Source organism: Oryzias melastigma, linkage group LG3 (genome assembly GCF_002922805.2).
Source record: "Oryzias melastigma strain HK-1 linkage group LG3, ASM292280v2, whole genome shotgun sequence".
NCBI classification, from domain to species: Eukaryota; Metazoa; Chordata; class Actinopteri; order Beloniformes; family Adrianichthyidae; genus Oryzias; species Oryzias melastigma.
This window is the reverse complement of record NC_050514.1, coordinates 26,730,978-26,748,771: the sequence shown is the minus strand read 5'-3', so window position 1 is coordinate 26,748,771 and position 17,794 is coordinate 26,730,978. Positions and strand designations below refer to the sequence as shown.

At 39.6% G+C, this 17,794-nt stretch overlaps 1 protein-coding gene across 1 annotated transcript in view; it reads left to right on the top strand.

Moving 5' to 3' along the window:
- Positions 1–17,794, top strand: part of fto (FTO alpha-ketoglutarate dependent dioxygenase) — a 163,722-nt gene that overhangs the window by 74,485 nt on the left and 71,443 nt on the right. Inside the window, exon 8 of the mRNA XM_024296160.2 lies at positions 1,933–2,057. Within this exon, the coding sequence (XP_024151928.1) occupies positions 1,933–2,057 (125 nt within the window). The remainder of the gene's footprint in view (positions 1–1,932; positions 2,058–17,794) is intronic.

The window sequence follows — 17,794 nt, the reverse complement described above, 5'->3', positions numbered from 1 at the left end:
ATGAATTAAGACAGACAGGTGGATTGTCAGAAAGGGATTAAAAAAGTGGGAAAGGAGAAGAAATGAAGGTTCCTTTATATCGTAGGACTTCTTTTTTTATTTTTTGAAGAGGGGGTTGCATGACTGGGGAGGCAAGTCACTGTTAATGGGAAGAAATGAACGCGCCTGACTGGTAGATGTGACAGGAAGAGACTGTTCTTAACAAGGCGTCAGAGTCAGTCAGTGTTACAGATCCATCACTTCTCAGAGGCTCAGCAAAAGGAGGAGGGGGGGCATTTAAGGATATCCAGAGAGGGAGAGGATCTGTGATGGGTAGAGAGGAAGAGGGAGACGGTGAGAGGAAAGAGGGATTTGAGTGTGGCTGACAGCGCTGCATTTAATTTGGGCTGCCAGATCCTTTTTCATTTGACTCCCTCTCAACCAGCTTAGAGGCTGCGGAGGACTTGGAGGCGAAGGTTTGCTGGGATGTCTACGATTAGCAGTGATGTGCCACGTCACACTTTAAGCTGGCCTGTAATTCATGTTCAACAGGGGGATACTCACACATTACACTGCGCTGTGCAGGACGTGATTAATTGACTCACACTCTAATATTGGGTGTAATTTGCCCATCCTCTGATGTGAAACTGACTTTATACTTTAAACTGACTATACTTGGCTTGCTGTGTGCCGCCGTCCCAGGGATGCTATAATTGAGTCTCGACTTTAAAAGCTGTGTAATTTCTAATCTGAGGACTGAAGCTCAGGGTTGCTTTCATGATAACTTCAGGTAGTTTTCTACCTCACTCTATGCTCTCCACTTTAGTTTTGTAACTTTTTTTGGCATTTTGTTTTGTTTGATGAGTTAAACAACTAAGAAATGTTTATATATTTTATTCTGTTGAGAGAAATATTTTTTTCAAATCTAATTTTTTCATTAAGGGTGTGTATCTTTCCCTGTCACACAATTCGATACATAAACAGTTCAACTAACTTTTTGGCAATACAGTGATTCTTTTACCAAAAGCCCTGAACTCTACATATGAATTCAGCATTCAAGATTATCAATAATACCTGCCTTTTATCAGTGAAACTTTATTGAGGTATTGACTTGGAAGAAACATCTTGTAATTGGACATCTTTTTGTTTACATCACGTGTACAAAAAGATTAAAAATGGGACCATAACCAAAACTGGACACCAGTGAGAAAAGGAACACAATTTATTGAATAAGGGAAACAGAAACTGTGTCCTGAAAAGCAAAAGGGGAAAACAATTAGTGTGCTGGTTAAAATAAAGAGAATTTGTCTTGGTCAAACATAAAATAAGTCAGGGAGACTGCTGATCAAGCCATGTTTGGTAGCCCTTAGCTCCCTGCTAAGGGCTACCAAACCAAAATTACTAAGAAAACTCACAAACTAAGACTACCAAGGTCCAACCCCAAACTAAAATAACAGAACCCAGCAGTCTAAGACTGCTTGGTAAAAGAGAACAAAACAAACCAGCACCACACCAACTAAAACCCAACCAGCTCCTCAACCTGTTGCTCTGCTGCCTGCCTCTCTCGGTGTGGCCTCCTCTGTCTTAAATAGCCAGCAGGTGCCAATTAAGGCACATTGGTCACACCTGCCAGGTGGGCAGAAGGACTGGATGGAAAAGGTTGAGCATTAGCAACAGGACATAAAAGTAGATGAAAAAATCCTGACAGTTTAGTGTAAAATCTATCGTTAAAATCTTGACTTATTTTAGGCCTTTGAACCACCATGATCTTGTTCATATCTGTAGTTTTCAGGAGATACTGAAATTTCTCAATCAATTTTTCAATACGTATCTATATTTTACATTCCTAACCGATACTGCTGTTACTCCCAGGGCATACATCCCTATGCTCTACTCTTTACAAATATTATTGCCGAGTTCTGTCTTGTAAACCCTCTCCTCTCCTATTTTCAGACGATGCTTTTCCTGGCCACAGTGGAGGAGGAAGGCCAAGCGGGGGAGGGAAGGAGGGAAATGGCAGAAACCCTGCTGTCTGCCTTGACGGACAGACACCAGCAAAGACAGACATGGAGAGACAGGTAACACATAATACCACCAACTTTGTTTCCGCCGTTAGTCTGTGACTGATGCTTTAGACAGGCAAGGAATCACTAAGAAAACTAAGCCCTGCCTTATGTTTTCAAATATGAACACACACACAGAAATCTGACAATGTCACTCGGACATATTTTTTTGCTGGTTAGCGCTGTCACCTAACAGCTAGCAAGAGGATTTTATGTTTGATCACAGCCAGCAAAGCCAAGTGGGCCCCCTATGGTTTTAAAGTCAGAAAATGTGGGTCCCGATTGGGTTTGTCCACGGTTTCTGTGGTGGCCCCACCTGTGTTTGCCCACATTGGCTTAAGTGGACACTCAGTGGGTCAGCTCGCTACGCTATCCAGCCACCTGGTGGACAGCGGTGGACAGTGGAGCATGGTAGCTCAATAGCTTTCTAGCTCTCTACAGCAGAGCTTGCTAGCTCTGCGCTATCTAATGGTTACAAATTGGAAGGGCCAAAAGTTAAATCACCTGAACTCAAAATTTAATTTTAAGAAGTTTTGTTTAGTTAACAAGTATTTGACTTACAATTTTAATTTACAGTATGACCAAGTCGTTGTTCAGTTGAATTGCAATGATACTACAAAAAAGTGTGACACAAAGAGACGAGAAACAAACCTGTGATCTATTCAGAGGTGGACCGCTCTACACTTCTGCATGAGGTTTAGCTGCTGTTGGGAGCTTTTCTGACTGTTCTTTTCTCTCTGTGATAACTCTACGTTTGACTTCTGTGTAACCAGTCAGATATTGCCAAAAGCAGTAAGGTGCTACATACAGGGAGTGGCATAGCTGCATCTGTGCCAAAATAAACAAATATTAAATTGTCCACATTCCGGTTCACTGGGTAAATACAAAAATACTGAAACTAATAAATGGAAAAATGCCAAATAACAGGTGTGTGTATTGTTAAGAGTATTGCGATGCATACCACAATGCACGTGTCACAATACGGTACCGATCCCGATATATACCCAGACAGTATTAAAAACAATATTTCACTTTTTTATTTATTATGACTTAGAAAAAAACACTTTTATATTAATAAAATGGTAAAATTGTAAAAATTTTATTTAAAGATTCTTTAAGTAATTCAAGACACATTCTTTTTCAATGCTCAACATTGTCTGATTTTCACAACAAAACATTTTCCTGCATTGAAAAGTAAATGTGCCTTAACCAGTAATGTTCCTTATGTATGGTTGAGAAAATAAAATGCCCCCCATCAATGCTACATAGCAGTAGTTTTAAAATGGTTCAGGTGCCTGAACGGTGCTTTTCAGAAACATTTAAGTGTGATGAAGCAGCGAGACAGAATTTAGGTGAGGGCATGAATGTGGTTAAGATGCTTTATTTCATTCTTCCTGAGTCTATGTTTTCTCACACGTGGAAGTAAAGCCGTATTTCCCAGTTCATCTCCACGACAATGTTTTTTTTGTACATGTCACTCTGATCCATCAGTTTGCTGAATCAGAAACTTTTGTTGTGAAGTTTAGCAGAACTTTGGCCCGCTTCGCATTCAGCATTCTGACTTAAGCTTTGTGCACAGTGAGCAGTCTCACTCGTTCTTACATGACCCGCGAACCAATGAAATCTATGGTTTTATACAGTACCAGTACCAACTTGGCTCAGTTTTTGTTGAGTACTCATCTTTAGTTAAAACCAAGTTGTACACGTCTCATTTTGCAATGTAAACACAAGAACTTCAAGGCTCACGAGTTCACTCCGGGTTCACACCACTGACTGTAATAATCCTATAAACAGTCAGTGGTTCACATTTATCATGAGATGGTTCTGGTGAGATCTTCTTGTTGTCCTGATGCCATTTAGAGCTGTTTAAAGAGGCACAGTGTGGTGTGCTGTCAACTTGAGATCAGGGGTTGAAATGGAAAACAGAAGACAGTGAACAGCATGTTTGCTAAAAATAATTAACTAAGTATTGCCTTGGCAGCATTTTAAATTGATACAAATATCGCCAAATGAAGTATTGCGATATTTCACTGAATATTTCGTACACCCCTAACAAATACTAGTTGATGAATTGGTCTAATTTATGGGTCAGCTACTATTATATCAGTCAAGTGAAGTACTAAAAAGGTGTAGGATAAAGTAAGATAGCTGTGCAGTAAGATTTTATTTTTTTAAGTAATCCTTTCAAGTTCAAAACAAGTTTACAAAATTAACATTTGTAATTTTCCAAATTCACTCCTTAGATTTGATTTTCAACTGTTAAAGATACTTCATTTTTGCAGATTGTGGCATTCCCAATAATCAAATTTAGTTGTTTTTGATGTTGAAAAGTATTTTGTTCACACATGAAGTCATGTAACCTCACACATCACGCAGACTACGTTTTTGCGGAATTCTTGAATGATCCCATCCAATGTGTTTTTTGTCCCAAAGAGTAGAGCAAACAACCCTATTATTTTCTCACACAGTCAGTGATGGCTATTTTTTTGGGGAGGATTCTTAAATATCCCAACATTAATGCTTCACAGTTATAGAAAATGTACAAAAATAAAATTTGTAACTCATTTTTTATTTTTAGGTTGATTTTTTTCTCCTGTATAATAAAAAAAATGAAGTAATTGAAAGAAATTCTGTCTTTTTAGGTTTTTCATACTTCAGGTTTTTTCAACACAGACAGTAAATCTGGCAGCAAAGGAAAGCAGTACCAGATAAAAGACCATACTAGACCAGCATCACTTTAGCCTTTGTTATCAATCTTACAGACAGACAGCCTTCAGTGTATCCCTCCAACAATAGGCCTTTATGGTAAAGAGGCCAGGCTCAAGCCATCTATCATCAAACGTTGCTTGACAACACATTGGAAAATTGCAGAAGCTTCCAAAACAACCTTCAAACTACGATAAGCAAAGTTCTTTGATCTGATGAGGCAAACATTGAATTATTTAGCCCCGGTTCCTAATGGATGTGTGAAGACGCCAGGCGCTGATCATTAACACGTTAATACCATCCCTACAGTAAAATGTGGTGATAGCAGCAACATGCTGTGAAGATAATTTTTATTTAATAATTTGATGACAGAAAAGGCCTGGAAGACTTGCAATTGAAGAGGAAACACGGCTCTAAAAGGGATAACATACGGAATACCGTCCAAGAAAACTTGAGATTTTCAGCTGAAGTGAGTTCTTTCGTTGTAGAATAGTATAACCTATGAAATACACAGGGAAGATATCAAGGGTGTTCCAGGTCTTCATGTGTGATCTCTGGATTGGTATCTCAAGAGGCATCATCATTGCTGTCATTTAAAAGCCCATTTAAGAAGGTATAGTAAGGTTTAGTCAGCATTCACATTATAGTGATTCTCCTGCTCCTTTCTGTACGTTTTTTGGCATGTAAAAACTCAACCACACTTTTAGCAATTTCGGCAATCTTGTTATCAAATCGTCCAGCTTGTTCAGGATATTACTGCTTGTATTTTTGGTATTCATTAGCTTTATAGTTTTTGAAATATTAAGCAAAATAATCCCCACTGGGAATAAATGACAAAGCCTTCAAATTTCAAACGGTGTTGGCTATGCTTTCAACTTTTATAGTAATTTTCCAAAAATTTGGAGTTTACCTAATATTTTAGCAACATGCTAACACTTTTGCTAATTTCTTATCTACTAGGGTTTTTATAGGCTAATTTAGATTTTAGTCTCTCTTTCAGCAACAGGGTAACATTGTTGACTAACTGGGGAATTTTTGGCTACTTTGGAGTTTAGCTAGTTTAAGCAACAAGCTAACTTTTTTGAATAATTTGGCATCTACCTAAGATTTTATCAATTTGCTAGCTTTTTTGTGGCTAATTTAGTTTCTTCTGACATATTTTATGCTAATTTGGAGTTTAGCTAAAATTCCAGCAACATGCTAACCTTTTGGGCTAATTTGTTATCCACTGAGGTTTTATATGCTAATTTAGAGATTAGCTTCTATTTCAGCAACAGGCTAACATTTTTTACTAATTTAGTTTACTGAGGAATTTTAGGGTATTTTGGAGTTTAGATAGTGTTTAAGCAACATGCTAGCTTTTTCTTTGGCTAATGTAGCTTCTACTGAGGTTTTTTTAATGCTAATTTAGAGTTTAGCTAATATTTTAGCAGCATGCTAACAGTTTGGGATGATTTATTTTCTACTGAGGTTTTTATAGGCTAATTTAGAGTTTAGCTTATATTTTAGCTACATGCTAATGTTTTTGACTAATTTAGTTTACTGAGGAGTTTTAGGCAATTTTGGAGTTTAGCTAGTAATTATGCAAAAAACTATTTTTTTTTTTTTTGAAAAATTGGCATGTGTTAGAGATTTTTAAGCAATTTTATTACAAAATTTTCAGCACTCTTTCATAGTTCTTAAACAAAATTTCCAGTCTTTTAGCAAATTTTAAATTTTGCAATTAAAAGTAAATTGCATCACCATTTTCGGCAAAAAGTGTCAGCATCTTCAGCAACTATTTTCAGCAAAAAGCATTCACACTAGCTTTATCACAGGTAATGCAACTTTTCTAATTTTTATTATTTCTCCCTCTGGTTGAGAAGACACATGGTTTGCTTCTGTGGTTCCAATAAATTGTGAACATCATCAAACCAAATAACTGGGAGCGAAACATTTTTTTCTGACTTAGACAACGACCCTGATTTTTTCTAAAGAGCTAAAGTGAATTCCGCAGACACAGTGGTGGAGTTGGTGTCTGTTTTGTAGTCCTCAGGCCTGGCAGCTATCACAGCGACACGTGTGTCTTGGATAAGCCCACTCACTTCCTTTCCTCTAGATAAGGCCTGAGAGCGCTGGGATTAGAGCACCGGCCATTCATTTAGATAAAGAAGGGCCTCACACTTGGAGATTGTGTTATTTAAGTTCATTTTTCTCAGCCACCATCATTTTAGTGTCAGCAAGAACTGACTCAAACCCTACCATAGTTGTATTCACCAATGCAGTATTCACATGAGCTTGTTTCTTTCAGCGGATTTGACCTAGGTGTCAAACAGACAAACACACGTGTTTTCAGACAGATATTTCAAAGACCCTAGAGAAAGCAAGTCGCTTCCTAAAAGAAGTTTTTTTTTTCTTTTGAAAAAAAAATGCACGCTAACTTCCAGCTGGGGTGATGCCCTCATCTCTCTTTTCGAGCTGTCCCCTCTGGTTGACCCTGCACTACGTCCCCTCCAGATGAGCCTTGTAAACAGGCTGTTTCCACACACCTTGCTGTGCTGTGTCGACGCTCAGCGCCTCACAGCTCTGATGTGGGTCCCTCTCTGATAGCGCATTCCAAACGCACGTGCTGAAAGCTAGAAACCATCTCGCCATCAGCTTTGACCCCCCCAACCACCAACAATGCAATGTTACCACCTACCAACCGTGTCCAACCCTAGACCTTTGCTCAGCCCACCCCAAGATCCTCACAGCAAGCAAAAGAGAGCAGGAAATGTTGTCAGCAGGGCAGGCAGAAGTTTACCCTATCAGCAGTGGAAGACTGATGAGATTAGCTTTGGTGCAGGGCAAGCCCCTTGCTATATGTTTGAACTCCAGCCGTAGCCTCCTCTTTTCTTCACATGCATTTCATGTCTATTCCTAACCTTTGCAGTCCCCACTTACCCAAAAATCTAGGGGTCGTCCTGTCAAGTGGTTGTCAACAGATAGCATTTGTGCAAAGCTAAACACAAGACTATGTGCTATGTTAAGTGGGACGTGCTGATTAGGGCTTCGCCGCTATAAGGGTCAAGGGTTGGTTTGCTAAATTTTAGGAGTTTTATGAAAGAAGATTTCAATGGCAAACTCTTGCTTTGGTGCCGGTTGTGGATTTTATGATCTTGTGCCATACGAAAGAATGGCACAATGAAAGAAAATGTGTGATTGATAACTCATACCAGCACAAACATAAACAACCACCTCTGATTTATTAAGTTTGCTGACTTTAGTTTCTTAAGCACCAGTTAAAGCTGCTCTTTATGCTTTGAAACTCGGCTGCCATTTTCCGTCTCCGGGGCATTTTTAGCACAAGCAAGCAGGAAAGAGAGAAGAATTGGACCTGGCGGCCAGTGGTTTCTCACAAGTGACTTATAGGCACTCAGTATGAGCGATGCCTCGACTCTTGGTGCGAGAAGAAGCAGTTCCATTCATTCAGCCCGAGCCAACAAAGTTATGAGAGCTTTTTTTATTCTTATGAGCTTTTCTGGTAACTGGGTTTTCCCGATGCACATGGTGAATTCTTTGATAGATAATGCCCTCCACGTCCCTTTGGTAAATGCCCCGTGAATGCCCTGGAAATAGATGGATTATTATGTGGGTGGGTGACTGGAGTGTGTACAGCGGTTCAGTGTGCTGCACAGGAAGTGCAGATTGAAAAGCAAGACGCAACCTCTTGGGAGCACATCTATTAGGAGAGGAAATGGCACATCCCAGTGGCACCACAGATATTTAAGGTTTTAGGAATTCATAGATCATGTCTCACATCTAGACATATATGTGTAATGCAGAAGTTATGCTTGAGGACAATCGTTCAGTCCATCATTTTTGTATGGCTTGTTTTGAAAAGTGAAGATTTTACTTTGAGACAATAGAGATATGTTTTTCTCTGATTCAAGTTTGGAAACATTGATTTATATTGTTTTTTAATTACAACATACTCCACAACAGCTGCATAGCAGTTTTATTTATACATATTTAGGCCTTATTTGGGCTGAGGAACAAACTAATACCCTTTGTCTTGGCGAATTACCATTCTTGCCTCCCCTCCATGGTGTCTTAATGAGATACCCCATAGTAACCTTCACGATTTTAGAAGTCACTCCTTCTCAGTCCAGCAGGGAAAAAAAAGACAGCAACAAAATAAGCTTTGTCACAGTCTGCAAGAAAACACTGCAGTGAACAGATGCGAGTTTTGTACTGACCATGCAAACTGCTGTAGGCTTTGTAAGGTCATTATATGATAATGAAAATCATTACAGAATTACATGGGGGTTTAGGACATGAGAGCAGCAGGGAGGGGAGCGGAGGGCCACATTGGGTTTGATAAATGGACTGTGAAGGTGCCCATCTGGCCATCTCTATGGCTTTTTCTTCCTGCTCTTTTATCCATTCTTGTCCTTTACTACCCCTCTTTCATTTGCCTCCTCTGTTCTCCAGTGTAAGAGTGAGCGGGCCTGTAGTGAAAGATTAACAGAGTGCAAGCCCAACTCACCTCTCAGGAGGAGAAAAGAAGAAGGGTGACAGGCGGAGGTGTTTATGACCTAAAACAGCGTTTTGGCCTGACTTGGCAAAGCTTGTCCTCCCATTTCTCAAATGTAAAATGGGAGGAGAGAAGGCAACCATTGACCTTTGGCATCGGAAGCAGTTAGACCGCTCAGGGTGTGTGAATTAGCTTAGTTTGGAGGCTTGGGGTGGTTTCACTTTAGAAAGAAAGAAAAAATCGATTTTAGTTGTGCCAGACTCCAAATGTTCCTTTCATTCAAGTGGAAACAAAACTTAACTGTGATTAAACATTTATACCTGGGGACATGATAGTTTAAGCTTTTTTTTTTTTTTTAACTAAGGATGAGTATTGAACCAAGTTTTTTTTTCAAGGTTTTCATGTTAACTTGAATAATCAATGTAGTTATTTTTCTGCAAGTTCCAGCATTTTTACGGTAGCCCTAAAATGCAAATAACATCAACAAATCATTCAAAGCAAAAAAAAAATAAATAAACATTTTTAAAAATGTATTTATATAACCAGAAAATCTCAATGAGATTAGATGTCTTTTCCAAGGGAGACCTAGACCAAAAAGCATCAACACAAGACAATAAAATACAGTAAAAACAATAAAGTAGAAAGAAAATACAATTACAATAAAATGCAATTAAATACAATTTTAAAAGGAGAGCATGACAATTATCAAGAGGTTAATCAAGAGTCAGCTCAAGAGTGACATGCATACATCTTTTAAAAACTCAGAAGCTTCGCTTTAAAGCAATTCAAGGGAACTAGCTCACATAGATATTAACTCAAAATAGAAAGAAAAACATTACGTTTTAGACAGTAAAACAAAATTCTGAAAGCAAAATTTAAAACACAAAAATAAAAAAACAAAATCTTGGAAATTAAAAGTAATTTCCAGAAACAAAATAAAAGTTAAAAAACAATGAGAAACCAGAAAAGGAAGGTATTATGGGATATCGCTGATCGGATGATGATATCAGTATCACTAAATGTCAAATAACTTTCAGTTTAAATGATGGATGGATGACAAAATCTAATCAGCGATATCTCGCAGTAATACTTATTTGACATGAAGTGTTACTGGATATCATAGTCCAATCAGCAATGTCTCATAGTACCTATTTTTTCTGTTTTTTGATTGTATTTCATTTCTGGAAAATACTTTTTTTCCACTTTTTTTTTTAAATTTTATTTTGGCTTCTGGAATTTTGTTTCCTAAAATGTTACATATTTATCTATATATTTGTTTGTTTGTTTAGAAATCTTTAAAATGTTTTTGCATTGAGTCATTATTGGTGTAATTTGTACTTCAGGGCCACTGTAATTCATATATAAATAAGAATTATGTCTTCACATAATTCAATCGTTAACTATTTTTTTTTAATCATTCAAGCAATAGACAAAAGTCTTAGTTTGATCATTTGTAATTCATAAAAGTGTATTCTATGAATATTATAATCCAGTATTTATCAGAGCTGCCAAATGGAATTGAATTGGATTGTCAAGCTGAAGTATTTTTTTTACAAAACAATAAGAGAAAAAGGAGATTCTGTATTTTCGTATAGATAAAGCTACAACAGATTTAGTCTTTTTTTTAAGTATTATCAAAAAAAAAAATCAGAAAGTATGTCTGAAGCTGGATTTTTGAGGAGTCAAGAATTTTGACTTCTTTAATAGGACTGGATCCACACTGAATAGATTACTGTCACTATTAAAGCTGTAGTCTCACAGTCAGTGACGTCCAACGTCTGTTGCATGAGTTTGTTCCTTTTGTCCAGATTTTGAAAATTTAATGAGGTCTTTATCCCAAGACAAAGTAACATCAGCTGACATGGCAGGCAGAGCTGAAGGATAGAGTAGGAGGTCCACATGTCCGCAGCTGCACTCATCACTCGGCTGTCCACTCTGACCCATGACCTGAGGGGGCGTTCTCCAGTCTCCATTTGCTTTATGTTTCTTTCTATTGTGGTCATCTCTTGTCCTCACCTGGACAGACTGCTGCCACACAAAAAGTCCATTCTGTCATCAAAACCAGAGGTCACCGGGGGCCACAAAGGGGTTATGGGGGTTAGGGCTGTGCCCAGTCAAGGACGACCCCAACAGTGTTGTAAGCTACCGACTGAAGCCCTGTGGAGATGCATAGTGACAGAGAAAAGGAGGAGAGAGACATTCGTTGGCTGGCACTTCATTGCTATAGTGGTGACACTTCTTTTGTACATACTGGGACAGACCCCACCCCAATTCGGAAAAACGCTGTTGGGAGAGGGAGTGGGCAGACAATGAGAGGCCCCGTCATCCCAGATGGGAGTTGGGAAGATTGTTAGCGGCACTTCCATGATAAAGGTGGATGGATCTAGCCAAAGCCCATTCAAATTCTGTGCCTTCCAGACAACTTCGACAAATACCACCATTGACTGGTTGACTGTTGCAATCACTTCAAAAATGGTTTACTGATTGATGATGGAAGGGAGTGGTTTGGTGGTAGACTGCGAAACAGAACAACTTCTAAGCATACAAAAAAGATAACCAAAGCTAGTTGAGTCAGCTGGTATATAAAATGGGGAAGTTAGTGAATGTCATTGGAAAAAAATAGATTTTAAAGGGCCCGTACCATGAAAAATCTACTTTTTGAGTTTTTAAGTGTATTGTAATGTTAACTCCTCCCTATAGAGAACCTCAAAACGGTATTTAGATCCGTTCACGCATTTCTGAGTATTAATCTAAAAACCTGCGCTCTCAGCTGCACCGTCTCCCATACCCACAAAAACTAGCAGGTGCTGATGTTGCAAGTTGAGAACTGCCCCCTCCAGGAAGAGTCTGCTCGACATGTTGGGTTGGATCCTGAACATATCCGTGAATGGCGCAAGCAGACAGGGGATATTGGGAAGTCGGTAGGAGAAAGGGATCCGACTATTTCCTGGTGGAGAAAGGGAGCGGACTATTTCATGGTGGGAACAGCTAGCGACAAATTGGGAAAACTGGTTTGAACATGGATTATTGAGCAAAGGCAGAAAGATATGCATGGAAATTATTTTTGATACAGTGATTAATGATACTTTAAAGAGAAAATAAACGTTCACAGCCAGTGCTAACATGAACAATGTTCTCATCATTGCAACAAATCCTGAAATGTTCATCTGGTGTTTGGATTTTTTGACCAAATTTCACTCCAAAATGAACCCATAAGCCATCACTATGTCTGTGCCAAACTTTTGGAGATAAATGCCCAGGCTGCACTGTATGCACATCAATAAAACATAATTGGATGTAATTTTCTGTGGGTGACACGCTGACGAAGACGGCTCTAGGATGACGTCATGAAATAGACCGCGCCCTCAAGGAGCGAAAGACGAAGCCTCATAGATTGAGTTGTTTCACTTCCAGGTATGAAAAGAGTTCACGAATATAACTCATATCTTATAAATATTTTGTTTTTTTAGTGTTCCAAAGGTAGTATATGATCATATCTATGGATATAGTTTACTCTGAACGACTTAAGAAAATCATGGTTTGGCCCCTTTAAACTATTACATTTTTTGGACTATTCTTGTTATGGTCTAGCAGTTTTGGGCAGGTTCTAAATTATTCCAGTCTGAGGTGACAGGTTATTCCCATCACCCAGATAGCGATCCAGCATTTTCCTCTCGATCCCTCCCACTAAAACAGCCTTGTTTTTCAAAGCGCTACAAAGGCAGCATGCTAATTTTGTTATCCTTGGCATGAGAAACCAACCAAACGTTTTGCGGCTGCACCCTTGTTTTCCTTTACCTCAAGGGTTTGTTCCCTGCAAAGGTGGTTAAACACCTGCGTGCTATTGGGCGGACCCATCCACTCTCAGCTCTGATCGCTTTTTCGGTTTTGTTTGTGTTTTCTGCTTTGAGTCGCATAGTTTTGCTGCCATCAACATGGCAATGTTTACTCAGTTCAGGGCAGTGACGGAGAACACAAATAGGGACATGTCATTTCGCCTCTTTCAACACCAGCCAGCCTGTAATTAACGCAAGCACAGTGGTTAGAATAAGATTCTGTCGTGTAATTTGTCTGTCTTTATCTTAAACATGTCTGTGTGGTCCCTAAGAGTGGGTACATTTGTGCTGCAAGATCGCCTCTGGCCTCGCTGTTTGTGAGATGTGTGTTCGATTGTAAATTATGAATTCTTTTCCCAAGCACCCACCCCTGTTAAGCAATCAGTCAGTTATGCGTGACATGACCCGACCTCAGCAGAACCTTGCAGCTGCGATCGTCTTCCAATTTCAGTTTGCTTCAAGGCTGGGAAGTACATCAGAGTATGTCTTACTCTTGAAAGAATGTGCTTTGAACGAGATGACTGATGATTCTATTTCTCTACCTTCTACTTACTGTGCAAACAAGTTCTACCCATATAAATATGCACTTACCCCAGTCTTGTTGGGCTCTCAAACAAATCAGTAATTAGCTCGTGAGTTACACGCTTTCTCTCGTTCTGTGGTCAAGCGCAGGACTGCTAGGTTTGCAAAAATGTCCCCCTTCGTCTTACAACTCTCTCTTCATTTGCATTGCTATTTAATTAGTTACAGGTTTTGAACAAAAAGTGCCATTTTATAATTAGGCATTTTGCAGAAATAGGCTTACTAGTGAAATGTGACAGTAAAAAAAATGTAATTAAAATCCCGCAAACATTTAAACACACTTGTTGCAGACACAGTTCCTCATTAAAGACCTGCACTTTTAATATGGAAACAAGAGTTTTGCTTGGAAATGACTTGATGAGGTGGTTTGAGACTATTTTTCTGGTAATCATGCAAACCATTGCATTCCTTCTGGTTAAACCAAGGATCCCCAAAAAGCTGCATTATTGGGTAAAAATGTGCATTTGACATGTAAAACAACAAGGAGAAAATAGCTGGTTTTCTCAGAAGAAGTCCCTAAATGTGTGTTTGTTTCTACACAATCACTCCCAACTCGTCCTATATGGACGTCTGGTTTTGGCCCCCTCTATGCCACTTTTTGACATTTTTTTGTGTCTCCAACTCATCATTTATAACGTGCCTGCTGTTCCCATTAAATCACAAGTCCCCAAACCTCGGGACACGGTATCGGACGTGGTAACGGACATGGAACCGGTACCCACTTAGGGTTGAGGTACCTGCACCGGTCCGCATCCCGAGGGTTTTCCTTTTTTCCCTGTCTGTGGCCCAGTATCCAGCAGCCCTCGGACCCCTGATTTAATGGGAACAGCCAGCACGTCAAAAATGTGATTATTTGATTGTGTAGCGGTCAGTCGTTAACTTAGCATGGCTAGTTGGTGTATTGCCTTCAGTCGTTAAAAATCTACAGGCTTACTCAACTTTCCCGTGGACTTGGAAGTAAGGGAACAGTAGTTTAGTGCGATTGGCATTAAATCCAGCCAACTCCATCCTGGGAATGGATTTGCAATTAACGTTTTATTCTGGATTGTTTATTTAATACGTTAGCCTTTATTAGCTACAATGCTAGCGGCATTTTGCCACTCTTAGACACGGGTCCCCTTCAGACCAGCAATCGTTAATCATTAATAATTATCAGAAACGATTCGATTCAGAGCTCGGATCGATTCGATTCCAATTTCTTTCGATTCTATTGGTCCACTCAATTCAATTTTGAGTTACACATTTGAACACATTTGTTTAGAAATATATTAATAATCTACTATATGATTTTAATATATTGATATTAATCTGATACAGTTCCCATACTATAAACTGTATTAGTGAAATAATGAGATTGTTAATATCATACAGTGCTTTATGGTTTCTCAAAAGAGAAGCTCCAACAAAATTGCTCAGATCATTAACATTGTAAACATTGTTCTGCTCCTTCTGAAAGCCTTTCAGTTTGGCCACTAGGTGGCGATCACGCTATAGCATTACACCTTAATCCAGAAGAAGAATGAAAGAATTTTTTTTTTCTTTTAAATGAGCAAAAAGCTTTGACTTAGACCACAAATGGCTATTTTAAAAATATTTTCTTAAAAAAGTTTGGAAAATTAATGCCTGTGAGTTTATAAAGCTACTCCTTTTGTCATCAATTTATGTTTACATGAACTAACCGTTACCATTAGCCGTCCTATGGGAAATTCCATTGAACATTAGTATCAAGCTAACAGACTTTGCTTTATGTGCTAAATCAATCTTTATTTTTATTAATCGATTATTGATCTATTAAGCTTAATTTGACCCAGTCCTACTTTACAGGCATACACAAACACAGATTTACCACACCTGCAGCAGCTTAAAAGCACCCCCCCACCCCTCTGACTCCATATAAGCACATTTTTCTCCTCTTCTCTGTTAATTATAACCTACACTGCTGGAACACTTCATTTCATTGCAAGCATATTGTCTCTTCAAGGCTGACAGGCGGGTCATAAATTATCCTGAAGGTGAGGATGGAAGTTGGAGGAGATAGTTATGAAAATCTCATCTGTCTGCCGTAGCGGCCGCAGCTGCTCCTGTCACACGCCGTGTGCTGCAGGAATTACACCGGGTCAGCATGTGTATGCATGTGGGTGTGCTCCTCTGTTCCCGCATATGCCCAGGTATGTGAATACATGCGAGCAGTTGCAGTGTGCAGAGAACATGGATCTTTTTCACATTTGTGCTAGTGCCCGTGTGCCGCTTGGCCACCATGTACAGCAGGTTGGCCAGGTAAGACCTGCCTGTCAGTGTGTGGAACATCTCTGGCATCCTTGTCACCTGAGGGCCTCCCAACTCTGCCCCGAAGCAGGGAGACTAGGCAGGGGGACAAGCTCGCAGGGTGGTCCCCAAGCTGTCTTTGTTCATTACCGCTTTAGAGACAGGACAGTGCCAGCAGGTGGCCGGACCTTTAGTCCTTACCTTCTGTGATCATCTGCTGCTCCATTCTTTACATTTGTAGATGGGAGGACATTCAAGTACTAAAAGATATAAAAGAAGTCAGAGGAAACCCATGACCTCAGCAGGAAGATGCATAATTTAATGAAGGAATTTGCGATTGCACCAGATTGAAGCAATGTGCTTGTGCATGCACATCTCCAAATGCCTGTGCTTACATATTTACACAAGTTTTGCATTTGGAAGGAGCTGGAGTGCTGCTGTAGCATTTTCTTGACACAGCGCAGAGCACCTCTTCTCGACAGGCATCCATTGAAAGCAGCAATTAGTGAGAAAACACAGTCAAACTCAGCCCCTTGTCTGTGTCAGTCGACAGTCTCCCGCAAAAATTCTATTAAGACTGGAGTCCGTAGCTGTTAATTACAATTCTAACTAGCTTGCCTCCTGACGAATGGATTGCTTCAGACGTGATGTAGGATAAAAGGAATATCAGCGATTTCACTTCCCCATACAAAAGCTGCCTCTGAAATGGGTCATCAATCCCATAGTGATAAATGTCTAGTGGAGTAATGACTCTCTTATCGACGCTGGATTAGCACAGATATTTGTAATTATGTAGCCACACAAGTCCCCAACAGATGTTTTTGAGCGGGCACAATATTAAAGCCTGGGTTTAGTGCTAAATGGGAACTTTCTGGAAATAATAGGGATAGTTAGAGCTATTGTTTAGTAAAAGACGTCCGAAAATCTGAGTCCTACCATCAGTGGGAAAGAGGGTAAGCTCTCTGTTACTCACACACACAAGCTGACATTAAAGTCCTCCTATGACAGTTTTTTTATTTAAAAAAAAAAAACATTCCCAGTAGTGTTTTAATAATAATTATGAAGTTTTTAACCAAATTCCCACAACCTAAATGTCTTAAAAAGCCATTAATGTCAGAGATAGATAAGCGAGGGTGGACCCCAAAATGCAACGAGTAAGAAATGAGTTTTAAGCACTTTATTTGGTACACAGTAAAGTCCTCCAAGCAGTAGGAGTCCGAGAGTTCTCTGAGGAGAAGAGTCAGAGTCAAACAGAGGAAGTCCACGAAAGAGAAGCAGAGAAAAACTCAACGCTTAATCCAAACCTCCAGAAAAGGAGTTCCAATAATCCACATGAAGAGCAGTGGAACAGTCTCACCAGGGCGGCGGAGAAACTCATAGGGGCAGGCAGAGACGGCAAAACGAGGATGAAGGCGAGGGTCGGTGGCTCAGAGGTCAGAACACATCATGCAGCCTTGCTACCATAACTATTATATGAAACTCACACAAAAAAAAATCACAGAAATGTGAACGGCGGCTCATTTGACTGCAGTCAATGGGAAGATACCATCTTCTCTTCTCCAGCACCTGAAGAAGGATCATTCAAAGATTTGTTCTCTTTCATGCCACACATACATGTTAAAAACTCAAAAAACAGCATTTTCATTGAACGGGGACTTTAATGCATGTGCACACTCCTTCACCAACTGCTAAATACACAGCTTGAGATTCATCCTTCAGGTGTTCCACTCTTTGGTCACATGAGTGTGAGAGCCAGAGGGCTTCTCTTCTCCTCCTTCAGCCCTAGAGGTAGCCCCTGCTACGCCAGGGGGAGCGAATGATTCACTTTAAACTCCCATTTCTGCTATTTTAAGTCAAAATTCACTTGC